This window comes from Myiozetetes cayanensis, unplaced genomic scaffold (genome assembly GCF_022539395.1).
Source record: "Myiozetetes cayanensis isolate MyiCay16 unplaced genomic scaffold, myiCay2020 scf6-25, whole genome shotgun sequence".
Taxonomy (NCBI): Eukaryota; Metazoa; Chordata; class Aves; order Passeriformes; family Tyrannidae; genus Myiozetetes; species Myiozetetes cayanensis.
The window spans coordinates 9,900,844-9,917,206 of NW_026087853.1; the positions used below are offsets into that span (position 1 = coordinate 9,900,844).

The 16,363-nt window shown below is 39.6% G+C and overlaps 1 protein-coding gene across 8 annotated transcripts in view; it reads left to right on the top strand.

Moving 5' to 3' along the window:
- Positions 1–2,524, top strand: part of BEGAIN (brain enriched guanylate kinase associated) — a 158,906-nt gene extending 156,382 nt beyond the window's left edge. For all 8 annotated transcript variants that reach the window (XM_050335616.1, XM_050335621.1, XM_050335619.1 and 5 more), the window contains one exon: positions 416–2,524. In XM_050335616.1, the coding sequence (XP_050191573.1) occupies positions 416–1,789 (1,374 nt within the window). In that variant the 3' untranslated portion in view covers positions 1,790–2,524. The remainder of the gene's footprint in view (positions 1–415) is intronic.
- The last annotated feature ends 13,839 nt before the right edge of the window (positions 2,525–16,363 follow it).

The following is a 16,363-nucleotide window of genomic DNA, read 5'->3' on the forward strand; positions in this document are numbered from 1 at the left end:
TGCTCTATGCTTTAATTCCCTACCTGCCTTTTTAAGATTCTTGTTTACTACATACTTCACATCAGTAAAGTAAACCTGACAGTGCTGGGTTAATGGTTGTACTTGATGAATTGAGAGGCCTTTTCTATGATTCTATGATTATTCCTATCCAACCTGAATTAACTTGGAAGGACGCTTTTCAGTTTCACAGTGTTGTCCATGAGGGAAAGCAAATTAATACTTCTAAAAGTTAAGTAGGTAAATGAAGGTCATTTGATTATGCATGATTCCAAAAATGCACAAAGATTGTGGCCCTCTCATTAGCAGAAGAACCATGTATAGTGAGTTATGCAATGTCATAAACAGCACTCATCTCACACCAGTATTGACATGTACCCTTTTCTCCTTTCTCTTTTGCCATCTCTTTATATTATAGTTGCCATCTGACTTTCAGGAAAGAGTCAGCATCCATCTGGAAAAACACGGGTGCAGCCTTTCTGTCCCCTTGTGCCACACTTCTTACGCTGACACCATACCCACTTGCGTCATTGCCAAAGTACTGGAAAAACCAGACCCAAACAGCTTGTCTTCACACTTGTCGAGCCCATCTACAAGGGATCTCAATTTTCAGGACTCTGCCGGAAAAGTCGGACAAAGGCCGCAGTACAAGTCCGACATCTACTGCAGTGACACAGCCCTTTACTGCCCCGAGGAGAGGAGGAGGGAGAGGAGGCCAAGTGTGGACACGCAGGTGAAAGACGTGGGGTTCCTGCGGTCCCAGAACTCCACGGACAGCACTGTCGAGGAGGACGGTTTCCATTCCAGCTTCTCTCACGAAGCCTTCCCAGAGTACATTACCTCTCTGCCAACCTCCAGCTCCTATTCCAGCTTCAGCGTCACCTCCGAGGAGAAGGAGAACGCCCAAGCCAACACTCTGACAGCCTCTCAGCAGGCAATCTACATGAGCAACCGAGACGAACTGTTTGAAAGGAAGTCCCCTGCAGGTTATGAGCACCAGGGAAGCCCCAGGTTTGCCAAGCCCAAACCTGCGCAGCACATGGAGCTTGCCGACGACAACGAGAACTCACCCACTTTTACCAGAACTCTGCCTCCGTATGCAAACGAGCCTTTTCATTTCTCAGCCATAACACCACAGCAGGCGTTAGCAAATCAGAAAATGAGGAACGAGTGCAGGAGCACCCACCTTTCAGAAGAAGACTTGCCTGGGCGATGGAGGCAGTTGAGCGTGGAGGACATTGGTGCATACTCTTACAGGAACGCTGGCAGGCTGTCACCCTGCAGTTTTTCAGAGCAGTACTACAGCAGCCCTATTAAGAAGGGGGACAGCCGAACAAGCCCCATCTATGCTAGTTACAAAGCAGATAGCTGCTCCGAGGGAGATGATATCTGCCAAAGCAGACTTGTGGATTCTTGCTTCCTGAGAACAGACAGTGGCCTGAATATTGACATCAGCACTAGTTGTAAACAGGACAAATTGCCCACTTACAAAACGAAAGAATCAAGAGACCAAAAAAATGAAAGGATCACTGTCCAGTTATGCAGTAGCAAAAACATCGAAAACAGCCCAGTATTGAAAAGAGAATATGTGGATGTGAGCCCCAACAGCTCAGCAGAGTCACTCAATCAGAGTTCAGTGGAGGCTTCAGAAATCCACCAGTCTTCCATGGATCAAGGAAGCCATTCGGGTATTCACAGCAAACAGCAGCAGTTTCAACGGACTGGGAGCACTGGTTTGAGTCGGAAGGACAGCCTTACAAAAGCACAATTATACGGAACCCTTCTGAACTAGGCATCTCCCAAAACGGCAATAAGACAGCTAACAAAAGGAAGAAAAGAGCATTTGATACTTCTAGTGAACAATAAGGTTCTAAGAAACAGGATTATTATAAAATATATATTCATAATGGTACTATATGTTTAAAACAAAATCTCTACAAAAACATTATACAGCACTTTTCACTTAACATCCTTTCCACGTGGGAGATCGTCCCCTCCCCTCTTTTATAAACCTGAAATATTTTTATAATCAAAATGGTATTTATTAGACTATCTTAAGCTATTTGAGCAGAATTCTTTTCCCTTCAAGCAGGTTTCTTATTTATTTTTGTGCATGAGGCCATCTGTGCCTAAATTCTTGGAGGAAAAGGGTAAAATCATGATGGCGGTGATAAAAAAATAAATCCACCTGATAAAATACCATAAAATGTCATGTGAAATCAAAACAAACAAGAATGGTGAATTTGAAGAAGTATATTTTTTAACAAGAATGGAATTGTATCTTAAATTATTTCATAAAAATGTATTTATGAGTGACTAATGTATGCACAAAGTGATACTAATATTTTGTTCTTTTAATCCACTGTGTTTCTGCTTTCCTATTTTTCCTTGTATACTACCTCAAAAGTAATTGAGGGTTTCTTTGTCACATTTTCTGTAGGCTTGCATTTATATTGTCTAAAATGCATGCAGTGTCATAATTAATACTGTATTTTGCATAACTTAATAAAAGACACCAGTGGATCTATTTTGGGGTTGTTTTTTCCCTTCATTAAAATAGACCCTGGACAACAAAACCATGAATTTCTTTGAGTGGCACCAGTCCAGCAGAAGTTAATGACTAAAGCTCCTGAATTAGATCACTTTCTAAAGAAATTTCTCTGCAAGCTCCAGAAATCTGTTTCACAGTCTGCGTGTGGAAGGATGACTTTTCATGAGCCTGTTGAAAGTAAGCATGGAAAAACAATTGTTTATCCACAGGCTTGAATTCACTAGACAGGGTTCTGCACACTGAAAGAAAACTGAAAACTACTCGAAAACCAGTGATGTGAACTCCTCCTCCAGTACTCACATACTTGACACAATCTTTTAGGTCTTTAGAACTGCTACATCCCACAGTTGCCCTTTCCTCATATGTAGCTTGGTATTTCTAACAATGATTGTTCTAAAGCCTAAGGAAAGTCTGGCCTTCTGTGGCCTATGGGAATTTTACCCCTGAGTCTAAGAAGCTGTGGTTTTACCTGTACTTTGTGCATTTCCTCCATCAATTTTTCTGTTTCTCACCATTTCATCAGTATGGAGAAGGAAAGAGCAAAAGGAGAAGAGGAGAAAAACAAAAAGGAGAGAAAGGGAAATGCTGTGGATTTTCTTCCTGCCTTCAATATTGTTGTTTGGTAAGAAGCAGAATATAGCAATAAATATTTAGTAATTTTTTAAGTCATGTTCAGGAAACACATATCTCATACTTAATATAATGACTCATGACAGCTTATGTATGGGGAAAGTCCTTGCTTAGTGAAGTATGTGGTAGTAATCAGTGAGATCACTGTGGAAATCTAAAATAATTCCTTATAAAGCTAAAATAATGATTTGCCATTCAATAGCTATTAAGAAAGTATACATTTTCTGCTGATTCTCTGCAAGCAGTTACCTGGCAACTAACTATGGACCAGGACTACAGAACTGCTTATTTCCTACATAAGTATCTTCAGTCATGGGGCCACAGATTCAATGCATCTGGCATGAGCAACTCCCATTGCTCTCCATATTCTTCACGTATAATATAAAAATTTGACCATTATTGATGTGTGCAAGTACTTGCTGTGCTGCTTGGAAGATCACTCATCAAATCCCTTCAGTTCCTCTGAGATCTGTAGCAGCGCCGTGGAGAACAATGGTGGCTAATAATATCACACAGGTAAGGCACAACATAACTCTAAAGTGATGCTCCTTTCAGTACAAAAGCTGTAACACACCTTGTGCTTTTATGTCTCCATACTTGCTCACAGTGAGTGTGAGTGGTAGGGCATGCCACAAATAACTCCATGAAGTCGATAAAAAACACATAGAATAAAGTTTCCAAAGGCCAACTGCTTCTTAAGGCAGGATGTGACCTGCAGTAAATAGACTTGGAGATCCAGAAGAACTGGTATTTCCTCTTCAAAACACTAAGCCAGAATACAGGTATGAAAAAACTTCACTGTTGACTCATTCAGATAAATAAAATTTAGACAATCCCTAAGGCAAGACATTAATTTCTCTAGTCAATGAATACAAGGATTTGTATGCAAGAGGTAAAAATTAACTGTTATCTCACCTAAGAAAATACGTAATCTATGGAACAGTAAATTGTGTCATTTATGAACTGGAACATCTCAGTGACTTAGTGTCAGACTAATCCTTTTATAATATAGTTCATTAGTTGACCTAAAGTGCTATTTTGGTAATTACACAAAATTACATTTCTGATAGATAATATTATATATCTGACTATTTAATATCCTGTTCTGTTATATTCTTTCATACTACTGCAGTTTCAAAGTCTGCTTCTGTGCTTCACTTGACTCTTCTTCTTAGTTTATGTGCACTAATATGTAGATTAAATACAGCCTTTTCAGCCAATTAGTAATGGGAGGTTTACGTAAAATAGCTTATAACTTTGTAACATTTTTCTGTAATGAATTCGTTGACAGAACAATATCTAACCCTGAAATTAATTACAACTGAATCAAAACAGCTATAAAAATTCTTCAGCTTTAATTTACTGATTTTAATTTGTCCTTAATTAGAAAAACTGACAGTAAGTTTGCTAATTTTCTATGAACATGAGAAAAAAGTTTTAATAATTCACCTAAATTTTCTCAGATTTACAGATCTAACTCCAGTTTGGTTTAATTTTTTAAAACAAAATAACTTTAAAAGATTATAATAAAGGAATTATTCCTCCAGTTTTGGGGTTAATTTTGTCACATTCAATTTAGATTTATTGAGACAACCACAGAGACAGACTTGAGGCTTTGTATCTACTCTTACATTCAATGACAAGTGACTCCAGAAATGCAGAACAACAGATCTTCAGCCAATGTGCCACAGACTCCTCTACTCCAGTAGTTGAGGATTTGCCACCTTTTCCCAAGGACATGAGTGTCCAGTTTAATCTTAAGCATTATAAGAACGCCAAGGTGTCTCCATGTTGCCAAAAAAACTCATTTTTCCAAGTGACATCAAATTCTGCATGCAGGCTTTGTAGGTAACTATGGCAGGAATTTTGCTTTGATTAATTATTTCATTTGCCACGAATAAGAAGAGAAAGGGTGAGTAAAAGCAGTGGCAAGTCTCCAACACTGCAGTGAAGCAGAAGATGAAAAATGTCATTTTAATGAATGAAAACAGAAAGCAGAATGTATATGATACAGAACACTGATCAGAGGAAAAACAAAGGGGGGCTGAAAGAGATCAGAGGGATGCATATCAACTCACATATTAAAACAGACAAGAATAAAAAATGCTACCAGGGATATGGAATACAATACACCAGAAATAACAGTGTGAAAGTACTATGAAATCATGAAAAGGAAACGCATTTTTTTAGATGTTTTCTCACTCCAAACTAAGCTTAAAAAAAGGTACAAAATCTCAATAAATACAAATAATGCGTGTTACTTTCTTTTAAACTTTTTAGAAGCCTAGAAATAGCTAAAATTTCTAGGTTTAAACCATGGCAAGCCATAATATACTTAATTTTCAATTCAACAGTTTCTAACTTCTTCACCCAAACTAGAAAATTAATCAAATTAATTCTTTCCCCTTCCAGCACTTTTAATTAAAAAGAATTTTCACTCCATAATCTATCACAGAACATGATTATACAGCTACTTAGATTAATTTCCCCTTGTTTAATTTTAAAGTACTAATTGACATCCTTTGGACATTAATATAAAACTTTTCTCCCCCACTCATGTTTACGACCTTGTAATCCTTACAGACTATTATTATATATCTCCTTGAATATTGTTTTAACTGTGCAGATGTAGTCCTCTCAGTTTTTTCTTGGAAGACACTCCCTTCAGGACACTGTTTTCAATTTCTCTCCAAGGAACACCCTCCTCACCTTTCTCCTGCTGAACACCATATTTTTTTATTATCAACACTGAGTTTTTTACAACAATGTACAAAAATGGAGTGCAAGGAAAGGAGGGGACTATGCAGATTAGACCAACTGCATATATGAGGCTCCCAGCATTGAAATTCTCAAGTCATGGGAACTGCACCTAAAGTGTTGCATGCAGGTCTTTGTTCTAACAACAGTCCTTGGCGTAAGCAGCAGCTCCTAATGACCATCAGTCAGCCATGCTGATCTGCATGCATTAAATCATGGCATGTTGTCTACATCGTCTTATATCAACATTATCAGAAGTTTTTCATTGTTTTCCCAATCTTTCCTCCATGTCTGTTTTAAAAACTTCATTGTTATAAAACAATTCTAGCAGTTAAGTAATTTTGTAACAGCTAGTCCTTCAGTCCAGCTCCTCTCACATTATTTTCTCTTTGGTATTTTCTTTTTATTGTATTAGCAAAGATATTTTAGTAATTGAGAGGTTTTGTTAAGTTGCAGTTAAAAAGAATAGTTGGAATATTCATAATAATTTGAATATTCGTTCAATGAAAGGTTTTGCTGCTAGTGCAGTGGATGCATTTCCACTGATGTTCAGTCTTGCTCTTTTCACTCTCTGCTTTTACACTTCTATTCTCCAGAAAGATACACCTCTTTTTTACCCTCCTCACTTGAAAAACCTTCAATTGCAATTCTCCACTTTCCGTGCAGGATCTTTTATAACACTTGGATCCAAGGGCTATATCTGTAAAGATACTATTATCACTTCTTGATCTATCTAAATTCCTCCATATATGCTTTCTAAATTAATTAATACAGGCTTAAGGAGAAACTTGATCTCAGGACTATGTGTTTAAGTGCTCTGCTTGAACAGATTTCTATAGGATGGGACTAGGGAGTATGTACCATTATCTGTAGATCCACTATGTGCCATGAGAATTTGCCTAAGTAAAAGCAATATACTCTAATCCTTTACAATATTACTTAAGTATATATATATATTCTGTTTCTAGTGAGCATCTACTGACCATTTCCATGCCAAGCTATTCGGATGTTGAGCTTTAACTACAAAGGCCCGTGTCGTGGTTTAACCAGAGCCAACAACTAAGCACCATGCAGCTTCTTGCTTACCCTCCCCACAGTGGGATGGGAAGGGGAATCATGGGGGAAAAAAATGGTAAAACCTGTGGGTTGAGATAACAATGGTTTAAGAATTGAAATAAAATAAAATATAATAATAACATTAAAAAATAATAATAAATCTAATGAAAAGGAAAACAACAAAAAGAGAGAAATAAGACCTGAGAGAGACAAGTGATGCACAACACAGTTGCTCACCACCTGCTGACTGATGCTCAGTCCATCCCACAGTAGTGACAATACCCTCTCAGACAACTCCCACCCCAGTTCATGTACTGAGGATGAGTCCTATGGCATAAAAAACCCTTTGGCCAGTTCTGGTCACCTGTCCTGGTCATGCTCCTCCCAGTTCTCGTGCAGCTCCTCATAGACACAGCACGGGGACTGAAAAGTCCCAGATTTAGAGCAATCCATCTATTACCTAGACGCAACCAAAACATCAGTGTGTTATCAGCATCATTCTCATACTAAATCCAAACCACAGCACTACCAGGAAAAAAACTTTTACTCCATACAAAACCAAGACAACACGTAACCTCTTAAATGTCTCAAAAGAGTTAAAATTACATTTCCCCACAGTAAAGCAATTTTAACAAACAGGTCTTCAATTTAGGTTTCAAAGTGCAAAGAAATTTCTTAAGGTTTTCACTTACAATCTCCTTCTTACTAAAGTAACTTCTACAAAACATCTTGAAGTACCCACAAAGCCAAATCCCTGCAAACCTCTGATTAGCAGAATAGAGCAGACAAGAATTTCAGAATCACCACGGAAACAGGATCTTAAAGCCATCTTTACTGCCATTTAACACTAGGTCAAATTTCCCTAAAGCCTTGAAAAGTGTGAGTTCAATTGCAGCTAGCCGTAGAGGTGAGAGCCCCAGGGAGATCGGGGAGAGTCCAGCTGCAACAGAGGAACACAGAAGGCTCAGTTGGTGGCCATCCATCAGTGGTCTCCAGACAGCTTTCTTACCCCACAAGATTTCCTTAGACACCAGCTTGGTGTCTAAAGCACCACTTTGAAAAGCCTGGCTCTGTCTTCCTGATAACCTCTTCACAGGTTTTCTTCACAGGAAGGCTGCTGTTCTGAGCCCCCTTAGCTTTCTCTTCTCCACCCATGCTGCAGAGAAGTGTGCTCTGCTTTCTGCCAGATGGCAGCTCCTCAAGGATCTTGTTGGCCTCACATCCCACATCTGTAGGAAGTGGCAAGGTCCCTCCTGCTCTTCCTTGCTGAGGCAAGGGAAATCCCTACAGACAGTTACTACATCCCAGAGCAGAGAGAACGTCTTCATCTGCAAGGGTCAAGGCAAGATGCATTGAAACAAAATGCAACCACTGGAAAATATCCCTGATAAGAGTTAAATGCCATCTCAACAACACACCTATCACCAGTAAGTATACATAAATACTCCGTGATTATTCAGAAAAATTCTTATTTTTGAAGTCAGCTCTAATGAATTAGTATTTAAATTTATCTACCCATCTAGATTTTTACTTTGTGATTTATGAGTCAGAGCAGGCTTACAAAGGATCTGCAGAGCCACAGCTAGCAATGTCAGTACACCTAGCTGGGCAGTGACACCTCTATGATTCAGAAGAGAACCATCAGCAAGTCCCAGATAAATTAAATTTGTAATGTCAGTGTCAGCCAGCGTCCTTTCCCATTCCAGGTCTTCACAGGTGAAGTTGTGAAACAGACAGCAAGGAATAAAAGGCAGCCTCAGCACACAAGGGTTATAAATCTGGGCTCCCACTCAAACCCCCATTAAGCTTTTTTGTTTTGTTACAGTAGAAATCCTCTTAGTCTGGACACCAGTTGTGTAGGGTGGCATACAGAGGAAGACCTACACTGACAGTCCAGGCAACATGGAACCTTTCACCTCAAGAAAGGTACTGTGCCACTGACCTGACGAGGTGGGGACAACATTAACAGCATTTCTAAATTATAAACTATGAGTGTTGATTCTGGTGGGATTATTTTTGGCAGGGAGGTAAATCCGGGTTTATGGTTTACTTGACTTTAATTTGACAATTTATTTCAATGGACCTTCGGCACTTCACAGTCTTTATCCTCCACAAATGAGGGAAATGCTCTTATCCCCAAAGCCCTGAGAGTTACACTAAGATGACATGCCTAATCCCAGAGAGATAGAAAGGAGTTAGCTATTTTAGTTTCAGCAGATTTTAAGGCTCTTGGCCTTGTGCTTATAACTTGAGAAATGGATAAAGAATGAAAGCTCAAGTTCTCAAGCTCAGTTTTAGCACAGGAACTGAATCATCATTTTCTGATTCATCCCCACTTACCTGTGCTTTCCACAATAGCCTGAAGGTGAGGAAGGCAAGACCTGACACTGGAAGAAAGAAAATTCAAAAATTAACCTATACATCCAAACTACTAAAATGCCAAATCATTTCTAGACAGTAGTGCTCATGTACAATAGAACTGTCTTTTTCCATATTTTGCTCAGAGAATACAAACAATGAAGCTGCCCAAGGAAAATATGTAACTGAGCTGAGAACTTGCATCTTGCTGTTTTGGACCAGCTCAGATTTTCCTGACAAGCTGCAGGATAGATAAGGGAATGGAGGGAGAGCAAGAATGATGGCTCTGTAAGCACAAAATGTAGCAAAACATTCCAGTCACAACATTTTCTGTGTTCCCCTGATCTTTAGGGTACATTATCAAAAAGTCCCAGGAAAAGGCTTTTAGCAACACAGATTATTTTCTTTCATTCTTATTTTGGCTTTTTTCCCCACCTCTTTTTAAAGAGAAAAAAAAATCATGTTTTGCAAGCTGTAGTGATATGGGCTTTTTTGCTAGAGCTGTCAGTCCTGCCTACAACGACCTGACTTATGTCAGTAGGGAAAAACAATCCTGAAACTAAATCAGTTTAACAGAAGAACATTTGCTACTCAAGGTCTAATTGAAAAGAATGTCAGTAAACAGCTCATTACTGAGATTTCAGAGCCCAGAAAGCCAAGGTGTGGGAACACAACAAATACAGTGAAGTCACACTTTTGCAAATACCCCAAACAAGTATTTTATTTAAAATAGGTTTGGACTGCCTTTTACTTTTCTTTCATTCTCTATTGATGATGAAGATGAAATGCACTTTTTGGCACTCTAGATGACACCAATTAAACTTGATTTCTTGCTTGAGCTCCTCATAACTCCACTTGTCTCTGACTTCTAAGACTATTTTGTTTTGAGCTTTAAATTTCTGCTTTGCTTAGAGAGAAAGTGTTGCTCCCACTCAAACAACCTAACTTTGAACTCATGAAAATAGACAGACAATTTCCAAGCCCTACCAAATAGGTAATTTGTCCAACACTTGTATTTTATCCTTATAAAAAGTTAGGATAATTCTTCTAACTTTTTATCATTTAAGCTTATGAAGGATGGATTGTCTCTTATTACTTGATTATACAGTCCTTGACATAATAGTCTCTTGATTGTAATTGCATAGGCCATGCATATTGCATTACCAAATATCCTATTTTCTTATCCTTAGCCTTTTTTCCCTTCGGATGTTCATACCTCATATATTGGATAAAGATAAATGAAGAGGACTATTTGAACTACCAGTATTTGCAGAAAGTCCATTACTCCGGGCTCTCTCTTTTCCCTTGTTAGGCCCTTCTCCTTACACAGCTTCTTAATCTGAAACACCAAAAGTCTCAGCATACAGTACTGAGGAATTACTACAGAACAGCTGAGCTCCACCTTTTTTTTCTACAGGAACCAACACTGCATGTATCACATTTCTTAACACTCTGCAGTTTATATTTATACTTGCCTGCAAGCCAAAGCTATTTATCAATTCGCACAAAAAGATCTGTTCAAAAAAGGCGCCACCCTGGCCACAAACTACCTTGGCATATCTGCACCTTCTTCCATTAGTGACAACCATACTAGCTAGACACTGATACTTTGGAATTGCTTTGGATATTTTTGTATTCTCCTTCTGAGTGGATAAAACTTCACACAACTGTTGAAAGAAACGAAAAACAGGGAAGGCTTCAAAGAGGCAGGATTGTTCAGAGAGCCCATCAGACTGGACTAGTATAGCTGTTAAGGAGGTGACAAGAAAATATCCCTCACCTGAGAAGGCTTTCCAGAGCCACCCACTTCATTGCAGAGCACGCTTGCTCTCTGCAGCAGGTGGATAACTGGCAAGAAGCCCCATGACTGTAATATTGCTGACAGATGGCAACCAGCAAAGTCTGTTTTTCAGCAGCTCTTTCAGAGGCTGGTGACAGTCAGATTTTTGTCCTATTTACACCAGTACAAATCTTGGATAATGCCTGTAAGGCTCTCAGTTGCTATACAGATGCTGTAATAATAGTTGTATTCCTCACAGCAACATTTTCTCGTTACACCAGTGATGGTGATTCCATGGGCTGCCTAGGCAGGCTTTGACATTTGTGGCATGCATAGTGCAAGGGACTGGACAGCTGTGAATGCTTGGGGAGGGGGCAGGGAGGTAAAAAATAAGGTAAGAGCACTAAAGAGGTGTGTTTCTATTTCATGTCTTGGGGTACACAATCTTAGCCTAGGATTGTACAGCAGCAAGTAACAGATAACAGAATGAAGTGAGAGAGACATCAGAGAGTAAGAGAGAAAATAGCAGCCAAACCCTCGGACCTCCCAGACCCTCAGGATGCAGGCTATGGTTAGTTTTTCCATTATTACTGAGCCTGCTACCCATTGTCCAAACAATATAGGCTGGAAATCAGGAGAGGATCAGTTCTGTTTTTCTGTGGGCTCACAGGGCAGACCTGAGAAAATCTTTGTGTCCGCTGATATCACAGCCCCACCTCTGCAGAGCAGGCACCAGGGCAGCAGCTCCTTGGAAATGTGGAACAATAATGAAAAAACACATATAGCATAACTTGACTTACCTGTCAAAATTTTTCCTAATTAATGGTAGTGTCAGAGTTAGGCTTCTCCCTCACTGTGCTGGCTGAATTAATCAATTTTTCTCTGCTCCAGCCCTATGTGTGTCAGGCAGGAGCTACGCACTGCATTCAAATGTTATGGTTTCAACATTCATCAGCATTTTCTCTCTTCCCTGGGCACTAGTGAAAGTTTTCATGCCATAGTTTATTTACAGTACATTCAATTCATGCCTCTAGCCATTCTAGAGACTTCCCATAGACCAAGCCTTACAACGGCTTTAGGGCTCATTTTAAGCCTACTGAAGATACACAGACTGTGCTCTCTGGCTGTGGAATGTCACATTTAATTGACTTACACAACTGAATCACATCAATATTTTTTAGGAATTTAGACAAATTAGAATACAAGCTGTAGATAAACTACTAATCTTGATCCTTGTCAGCATAACCCTCCCAGTAGCTACAGCAACCTGCTCTGAATTCTATTTAACAAGTGATTTTCCATTGGACTGCTGTGTTAGATTGTTTGCCTAGAAAAATATAGAGATTTTTTGCTGGGCTCACATCCTTAATAGGAGGAAGATATTTTCTACCATAAAACTCAAAAATGTACATGTATTATTCCCAATACTTATATTATACATATATATATTTTTATATTATGACAATTTACTTTCCATTAAAAACATTTTCTTATAATTTAGATGAGTTTCAGCCTTACAGCAAGAGTAATTGTTCTGAAACCTGAGAAGTGAATTGGCTGCATCACAAAAGCAAGGTGCACGCTTCTTACCCCAGCCACTAGCAGGCTGCTAATACAAAAATAAAAGCCTAATTTAAAGACAGAAAATAGTCAGTCCAGAAAACTGTACAATAACATTACAGTGTGGAACAAATGTGTCTATTAAGCAGCATAATTCCTTGAAAGATGAGGAACTCATTGCCCTGAAATGTTGCTCCCCTTGCAGAAGGCAGTCCTGACTCAGACGGTTGCCAGTTACAGAGCGGTTCTCATGCAGCCCACAGCAGACATGTCATTATGTCAGGCTGACATCTGATGTGTTCAGCCTCCTGGAGTATGAGATCTGCTTATTATTTCCCTCTTCATGACAAAGGTGCAAGGCAACCCATTAGCTCTAGTTCTTTTATTTACGGCACTAAAGTGTTCAAAACACTTCCTGAAAACAGTACAAAAGTGTATAGCACTTTGCTTTCCTTCTCCCAGTACCAGCTTTCTTCTGCTTCCCAGCATTTCCACAAAGGAACAATTTTGTCACGGCTTAGATGGGTCAAAAATGTATTTTGGTTAAATGCGTTGTAAATAAACACCTCACTGCATGCCTATGGTTTGGGACTCTGTACACTGCATGACTAGTGGTGATTATGTTCCAGTCTGGAGTCCTCAGCACAAGAAAGACACAGACCCGTTAAAGTGGATTCAGAGGATTGCCATGGAGATTATCCAAGGGCTGGAGTACCTTTCCTATGAGGAAAGGCTAAGACAGCAGAGGTCATTCAGCCTGGAGAAGAGAAGGGTCCGGGGAGACCTCAGTGCAGCCTTCCAGTACTTAAAAGGGTCTTATAAAAGAGAGGGAGAGTAACTTTTTGCACACACAGACATCAGGCAAGAGGGAATAAGGGTTTTGGGCAAGAGGGAATAAGGGTTTTAAAGAGGAGAGATTTAGACTAGATTTTAGGAAGAAATTCTTTATTCTGTGAGTTGTGAGGCACTGGAACAGTTTGCTCAGAGAAGCTGTGGACGCCCCATCCCTGCAAGTGTTCAAGGCCAGGCTGGATGGGGCCTTGAGCAACCTGATCTAGTGAAAGGTGCCCCTATCCATGGCAGGGGAGTTGGAATTAGATGATCTTTAAAGTCCCTTCCAACCCAAGCCTTTCCATGATTCTCCAAGACCTTGTAAGAACAATTTCCAGAGTAAGCTTGAGAAATCCCATGCAAATACAGCAGACTTTCAATTACAAACACCTGCGGCCAGCTCAGTGGAGGCTGTCTCCCCTGTAGCCATCACAAGGGTATTTCAGCTGCCTGAGGATGCAGGGGAGTGCTAAGCACTCAAACCTGCACCTTCCAGATTCCTCTGGTTCCCCCTTCCTCCTGCACGATGGTGAGGAGCCAGGTGAGAGCTGCCTGTTCCAGACATAACACACGGCTCAGACAGAGCTGGGTCTCTGGTGTTAAGAGTTCACTACTCTGGCACACACCTTTCCAGCACATGGGACATGAAATGAAATCCCACAGCTGGAAAAGTTACAGAGACAAGTAGCAAGAGCATTATGCTTTTCTCACCCTGATGCCTTCTCCTGTGAAGCGGTGTTCTGTGAGCAAGACTTCGGGACCTCCTGCTCTACAATCAATCCAATAAAAAAAGAACATGTTTTTTACCTTTACAGTGTTACAGGGAGAATTCAGAAGAGGTTCAAGCCTACCATCTATGTCCTAGACACATCAATAGGTACTAGAGGTATTAAATAAAAAACAAATTTTATCATCTCATTGGTTGCACATGCCATAACACTGGAAAATGTTCCTAAAAAGCTGCCCGGATCTGAAGGCTAGTTTCTAGAAAACTAGGCACCACACCTACATGAATTTGGAAGACTTTGTTTCATGTGTGCCTTTTTCACAAAGTATCATATTATTTGTTTGATGGAAGATGGCATTCCAAACAGAGGGATCAGTGATGCTTGTGTTGTGGTATGTACTTAATAACTTTATAGCCACAGCTACTGCCACCACATTTCAACATGTTCTCTACCAGCCAGATAAAACTGATGGCTGAAAGTCTTCCTGCATCAGGTTTCCTTGTGGTTGTGCCCATGAAGGGAAGGGTGCACCACAGGCATTCAGCAATGCAGTAGTCCTTGTCCTAAGGAGCCATTAGGGAATGACAAACAGAGAAAACAGAAGCAGAGGGAAAAAAATAAAAAGGAAACATGAGGCAATTTGTAACAAATTCTTGAGATGTGTTGCCGAAGTTATATTTAAAAGCATAAAGAAGAGGTTACAGTAGGGTGTTGTGAGGGTTAGACCTGTACAGTGATGTTCTGTGGAAGCCTTCATTGGAATTCCTGCAGTCAGACAGTGACTTCATGGATGAGACTGTGTGCCGTGTGAACATTAAAATAAATCACCCAGATCATGTCGTAACACTTCAAATATACTTAATCGTCAGGAATTTTTCTCACAGAGATTTAGAGCAGTGCTTGCTCAAAAGGGAATGATTGTAGAATTTGAAATGTAAGCGTTCAGAGAGCAAATTAATGTCTAATTATGAATGCTAAAAATAAAAACAGAGCTATTAATTTCAGGAGCAAATGATGAGCCCTTACGTTAAGAAGAAAAATAACATCCCTCTAGAACGTATCTGAAGAGTCCATTGATATTTTTTCCGTAATTTAGTCAAATTACTGCCAAAATTTTCCTCTGACAAGTTCTCTTATGAAATTATTTTGTGTTCCCTCATACAGTTGCCACCTTCCAAGATGATCTCAAGTTCAGGAATAATTAATGTGAAACTAATGGGAATTTATTAAACTAGAGGAGTTTGGTGGAAACCTAAGTACAGCTAGGCTTCCTAACTCAAATAAAAATGATACCATCAGATCTCAGTGCAGATTATGAAGAATATGATTTCTCTCGATGATTCCCTTGATAGATACCTAAGTAAAAGGCAGTTTAAAACACAATGAAAAGGTCATTATCCTCAATTTTTTTTTTTAGGACTGCAGTTCCCAAGGTAATGCCTTAAAATATATGGAAAATAGGAGGGTAGAGAAAAGGGAGATGAAAGGAGGCTCAGGGCTCCCTGTTATGTGTTCTGCAGAAACATACTGTGAACAGCAAAGCAATCTCCCTAGTGCCAAGGCCCAGACCCACCAAACAGAGATTTCAACAGGAAAATAGGAGTTTTAATTTGGTGGAACATCAAGTCCAAGAGCCACTTTACATGTAAAATATTTCATAGAATCATAGAATATGCTGACTTGGAAGGGACCCATCAGGACCATCGAGCCCAACTCCTGGCCCTGCACAGGACACACCAAGAGTCATATCATGTTGCCTGAGAACATTGTCCAAACATTTCTTGAACCCCATCAGGCTTGGTGCTGTGACCACTTCCCTAGGGAGCCTGTTCCAGTGTCCAACAACCCTTTTCCTGATATCTAATGTAAACCTCCACTGACTCATTTGTATCACATCCAAATTCAAACACAGGATTTTTGTATGAAAGACCCGTAAGTATTGGCCAAAATGCAATCATTTAAGTTTTCTGATTTGCCCATGTGCTGGTAACATTTTTCTTTTGTAAAAAAAGGACACATTTTCTGTTATTCCAGTGGATTTAGTTCACTTACACCAAAGAGACTTATTATAAGCAATTGTAAAAGAGAAGAAATTTCTTATTCCTTCTGAGAAAT